At 35.5% G+C, this 6,379-nt stretch overlaps 1 protein-coding gene across 1 annotated transcript; it reads left to right on the plus strand.

The window, feature by feature from the left end:
* The first annotated feature begins 680 nt into the window (after positions 1–680).
* LOC146999093 (protein GVQW3-like) lies at positions 681–1,160 on the plus strand. The gene has a single exon (XM_085822270.1). It carries the CDS (start codon positions 681–683, stop codon positions 1,158–1,160), a length of 480 nt encoding a protein of 159 aa, XP_085678396.1.
* The last annotated feature ends 5,219 nt before the right edge of the window (positions 1,161–6,379 follow it).

A 6,379-nucleotide genomic window follows, 5' to 3' on the forward strand; every position in this document is an offset into this window, starting at 1 on the left:
AAATGTTCATAACATTAGTTCTAAAATGTTTGCTTTTGTGTTCGTATGATCCGCGCATCGTTCGAAAAGCCTTTAGGGATTTTCTGAAACTGTACTTAAAGATGAGGAAATGCTTTTGTATTTTTAAATGAAGTTTATTATGATATTTTGCATAATAAACTTCATTTTTAATGTTTAGAATGTATAGAATGAAATGGGTTAGCGATAATTTACATGTGGAGAAACCGATCCGTAGTATCCTTAAGGAGAAACCCTCTACCGATAAATGCAGACTAAGAAAAGCAGACCTTGTTGAAGTCATTTTTAACGTTAGGGATGTTCCGGTACCTTAAACAGAAGAAGCATAGAAGAGTAAAAATAGAAAGATAAGAACTATAAAACACTTTATTAGACCAAGATGTTTTGCATATAATTATTTAAGAAGAGGCACTAGAAGAATAAAAAAAAACTGTATGAGGAGGACAGAACAAAAATTAACCTCGATATGACAACGGAATGTAAAGACAAGCTATATATTATGCAAAACTATGAGGATTGTTTTTCTTTCAACCTCTTATGATGGCCAGGCATGCGGCAGGTGGTTGGTGTGCATGGTAGGCGACTGCGCATGTCTCCTCCCACACGCTCTGTCACTGGCGAGTTCAACATGCCATTTCCTTTTGAGTTGCAGTCACGTAAACATGGCTGTCGCTATTGATTCTCCCGCCAAGTGTGAATTGCCAGCTGTTATTTGTTTCTTGAAGCCAGAAGGGAACAAAAGTGCAGCGAAAATTCATCCAAGAATGTGTCGAGAGTATGGAGACAGCTTTATGAGTGATGGCGTTGTTCGTAAATGGTATCGAAAGTTTAAAGATGGCCGAACTGATGTGCATGATGAAGGGGGTCAAGGACGCAACTCTGTCGCTACAGACGACATTGTTCAACGAGTTGTCCAAGCGGTTAAGGAAAATCGATGGTTCACCATAAATGAATTTTCGATGAAATTTTCAGAATTTTCGAGATCTTACCTGTACTCTATCGTTGATGAAAAGTTGCACTACAGAAAATTTTGCGCTCGCTGGGTCCCACAGATGTTGACTGAAGACCACAAAACTCGCCGAATGGCTGTAGCGTTGGAGTTTCTTGAGCGTTATAGTACTGATGGAGACGATTTTTTTTAATCTATTGTGGCAGGTCATGAGACATGGGCTCAATATGACATGCCCGAAACGAAACGACAATCACAACAATGGATGCGCACAAATTCTCCAAAGAGACCCACAAAATTCAAACGAAACTTCAACAACCGTAAGGTTATGGCAACCGTTTTTTGGAACCAAAAGGTGTGTTGCTTGGAGTTTACGCATCATTGAACAACAATTAATGCAGATTCATTTTGGGAAACTTTGCGACGCTTACAGAGAGCTATGCAAAACAAACGAAGAGGTATGCTGACTTCTGGAATTATTCTGATTCACGACACTGCCCGTCCTCACAGCGCTCGTGTAACCCAGTGGCTCCTTCAGCAATTTCAAAGGGACATTTTTGAACACCCACCATATAGTCCCGACCTAGCGCCGAGTGACTTTCATCTATTCCCTAAACTGAAGCAGTGGCTTAGGGATCAGCGCTTCCAAAATGACTTGGAGCTCAAAGAAACCTTCACAACTCACTTCCAATCATTGGTGGGAACATTTTATGAAGAGGGTATTGCAAAGCTTGTTTACAGATATGACAAATGCCTCAATCGTCATAGTGATTACGTAGAAAACTAACCTGTATTGTACATTACTTTTGGAAATAAAATCATTTTTATATATTCACCCGTCTTTTCTTTATAGCCCATCGGAGGTTGAAAAAAATAGCCTACATAATAAAAAAAAATGCAAAATAGGCTCTATTTTTCGAATAAAAATAACAGTTGTGTAACCTTTATTATTATTTGAACTATACCATATCTTAAACGATTTTTCGTTTCTGTTTCTGTTTTCATTTCTGTTAAAATTTAGGAACGTACCTTTATAGGTACGTTCCTAAATGTAGACTATTTTCAGAAATGTAGTACTATAATATTTAGATTATTTTCAGAAATTTCAAATTTAGAATGTCCAGAATTTAGAATGTTGCTAACTTGAAACGACATTCTTAAAATTAAATATAAAATTAAATTAAACGTGCCACTTCTCTTACACTAAAAACAAAAAATTGTATCTTATTTGGGTAAAAAAAAAACGCACATGCTATTTAATTTCAACTTTCAATAAAAATACGGCGCTTTTTTTTAGGAAGTGCATTTTGAGTTGCAGAGTCACATAATCATGTTCGATCATTCTAAGACAATAGCTCTTGAGTTATACGCATCATATTATTGCTTGAGTCATGCATATTCACATAACTGTTGCTTAAAATTATATTAAATACTATTTTATTTTTAACATGAATTAATTAAAGAAAAAAACTTAAAACACTTAAATTAATGAACAACAAGCTTAATTTTACTTGCCCAAGAAAGAACAAAATGCGATCTGAATATCTGAAGTAGAGGAGTCCGAATAATGAAATTTCTATTGCAGAGATATATTTTCATTACTCAGATACTTCTTACGTGTACATAGCAACAGAGCAGCAAACTATACAGACTAACATTATGTAATTCGGTTGTCCGCTTTTCATATAAACTGCTTAACCTCCCTATATTATGATCTTAATAATTTTAAAAATACAAATATGTATTCCTTGTCTCAAATCTTGACTTGTTATGTTTTAGAACACAACTTTCTGCTTTGGTTACTTTCCGGTTGTCATTTTATGCCATGTATTGACTTTGGAAAGAAAATTACGGCATTTCTTCTTAGACTGCGACATCTTCCACAAATTGGATTCTGAAGATGAGAGTGTACGGATATATGTGTGGAGGGAATGCTAGTTTTATGTTAGACCAAATTCGAAATCATATTTTTTGAGCTCCGCTTGAATAAACTGAGAAATAACGAAATCACTTCAGACGGAAAATTTCCGACAGAGACCGAAGATTTGGAGAAGGTAGGCTACAACTCAGCAGAACTGTCAAAAAACAAAATTCCATTTCGCATCGGAACTTCTCTTTCCTGCAACTCCTCTGAAACAATAGATGTCAATTCTGCACAGCAATGTACCCCTTTTCTAATATTTCTTCTCTCACTTTCTTCCTCTTTGGAGAGCACAAACATTAAAAACTTGATCTTAGTTGAAAATAAAAAGAGAGAGAACTCTCACACTAATTTTAATGCTAGCGTTCAGTTTGATGTTTTGCAAGCATTTGATGGATAGTGTTTAATAATTTGTGATATGTCTTTACATCAAAATAAAATTGCTACTTGAATTTTTTAAATATATATATATATATCGTGGGTTACGAATAAAGCTTGCATTATATTCTGTTCAATCTTGTAAGGGTGAAATTATTTACTGAAAAAAGTATCGATTTTGAGAATTTTGCTTTCATGTTACTTTGTGATAAAATGGTTTAAGCATTACACAATATTCCATTTTCTAAGCATACATCTGTTTTTGACTTAGGGGACTTGGAAAATTTAGCTTTTATGAATTGGCTGTGAAGAACGAAATAATCTAGAATTTTAAGTTCAGTTTCAATTAAAATTCGCTAAACCTGAAAAAAAATAAAATGTTGTAAAATACGAAAATTCATTTAAGCGTATTTATTTAAGATTAATCAAAACTGAAGAAATTACTTGCAGTTAAAATTTGCTTCTTACATATGTAATCAGATATCTCCAAAATTTCTCGAAGAATATAAAATTTTGTTAAAAAAGTTTTAAAGAAGTATTAATTTTCTTACCGAGATATTAATATTTAACAACACTCTAAATTCAAACATGTTTTAGTATCTGTAATTTAAAAACATACCGTCATAGGTGCTTTTTTCAAGCCTCTTTTATTTCAAGCTTTGCTTCAAGAATTATTCTTACAGTACAAAAATTTTATTTACTTTTTCTTTTTTCAATAACAATGCACTTTAAAATAAAATATATGTCTCCTGTTTTAAAATTAGTAGGTAACTGTAAAAAAATACATTTTATGACTTTTAATTTTATTTACTTCATCATTCATAATCCTTTTTGCATTAGTTCTACTATTCCTTTTACATTCTTGCTCTGAAACCTACAGGATTTTTGTGTGCATTTTTAAAGTTTAATAAACTTACTGAAATTATTTCTGTGCGTCTTTTCGTTATATCGTCATCAGGAGGTTGGTGCGACAAAAGAAATAAATAAGTCAGCCTGTTCCTGCAATCACTTGCAGTATTTGTAGCTTAAAATATACTGGGCAAACCAAAAATTTTCTTAATAGGAGGGTTGGGGAAAAGTCGTGGCAACTATTTTTTAATTAAGGATATTTAATAGAGCTTGAATTAATATTTAAATAAAGTCTAAATAAAGTAATGATATCAGATAATTTCTAAGGTCTTTTCAAAAAGAATGGCTAGAAGTTAGGTATTATTTAGAGTGATTCGAACCCGACCTTCTATTATATGAGCAGATGATTTGCAGGAGTTTTACTATGCTATTTATGCTGTAATTTAAATGCGTAGAAGGAGGAAATCCAGTACCTTTCAGCATCTTTCGATATTGTGTCATGGCTGAGAAGACTGTAGTGGCTGAAGTGTACCAGTGGCTGGGTGGAAAAGCCTGATGACGCATTTAGCACAACTGGAGCTTAAAGTCGTAATCTTTATTTTTTTAAGCATGATATTTCTTAATTATAAATATAAATATATTATAAATATAAAGTACGACGTCATCTTAGGCAAATAAGCAGCAGCGTGGAGAAGTAACGTGTTGCCCGCAGGAAAACGTATGCGACCAGAGACCGCTACAACTCAGAGGAAGAAGGGAGGTAGTCGATAGTTACAGTTCGACTTACAGAAAGTTTTGGTTTACAATTATTTGATTGGGCAAGAGGTATCTGCGTTAAACATTACGTAACGTAGAAATATCTCGAATTTGGGAGCACGGATGAATTTAGGGGGAGAGCACCAAATCTAGAATTGTTAATTTTGAGGTCGCCAATTATTTTTTTAAAACAGCTATAGTATTTTATTATATCTTACAGGTATGCGAATAAATACAAAGCAGTTCAAAATCTAATCCAGCTGAGCGCTCAAAGCAGTAACAAGAATGCAAAATAAAATAAAAAGTTTAAAATCCATCTCATATTCAATTCGGAATAACCCATATGCCAAAAAAAAAAAAAAAAAAAAAAAAAAAAAAAAAAAAAAACCAGAAGCTCAGTGGCAAACTGCATGAAAGATGCAAAACATGCTAAAATCAAAAATGAAAAAAGAAATTTCTTCTTTCGTTATATCGTCATCAGGAGGTTGGTGCGACAAAAGAAATAAATAAGTCAGCCTGTTCCTGCAATCACTTGCAGTATTTGTAGTTTAAAATATACTGGGCAAACCAAAACTTTTCTTAATACGAGGGTTGGGAAAAGTCGTGGCAACTATTTTTTCTTGTAGATATGTAAACGGATCACAAAACATATATGTGTCATGTGGAAGTTCTGCAGGCATAGTGTGTATGCAGAAAAACCGATGGCTCTGTGATAGCTGGCTGTGCGGTAGCGAGGGCTCTGAAATCAGTCAGTTGGTGAGTGTCTTGCGAGATGGAAATAACCAGTGTTGAGCAGAGCGCTTACATCAAAATAGCCGTTCTCCGAGGGAGAAATGCGATGGAATGTCACAGTGAATTAGTAGAAGCCCTTGGGAATAATGCCCTACCATATCGTACAGTAGCACGGTGGGAAAGAAAGTTTCAGCAAGGACGTGTGTCAACCAGTGATGAGCAACGTTCGGGACGACCGGTGAGTGTGCCGTCATTGAGCACCTCATGGATGAAGACAGACGATGGACGTTACTGGAGTTAGAGAGGGCAAGTGGCATCGAGAAACGCACCGTCCACAGGATATTGCGTAATGAACTACAGCTACGCAAAATCGCTTCGCGGTGGGTACCGCATGCACTGACGAAGTTCAAAGGTGGGTGAGCTATGCAATATGCTCCGACCACTTTGCACGCTGGCAACAGGACGGCGATCAATTCTTTTCACGAATAATCGCCATCGATGAATTTTGGGCCAGGGCATACAAACCAGAACTGAAATGTCAGTCCCCGGAGTGGTGACATCCTGCATCACTAAGGCAGCAGAAGGTCCGTCAGAATCCTTTCCCTGTCAAATTGATGGTGATCGTCGCGTATGACGTCAGGGGTGTCATTGTTTGCCACTTTGTTCCTCATGGCAGAACAGTGACTGCACGGTACTACAGGGACTCATGTCAACTTTATGTGTATTGTGTTATCATTCTTTTGCACGGTGAAGGCCATATTGCCCTGTATACTACC

Source organism: Stegodyphus dumicola, chromosome 1 (genome assembly GCF_044657685.1).
Source record: "Stegodyphus dumicola isolate Sdum_Otavi_A_Nest chromosome 1, ASM4465768v1".
Lineage (NCBI taxonomy): Eukaryota > Metazoa > Arthropoda > Arachnida > Araneae > Eresidae > Stegodyphus > Stegodyphus dumicola.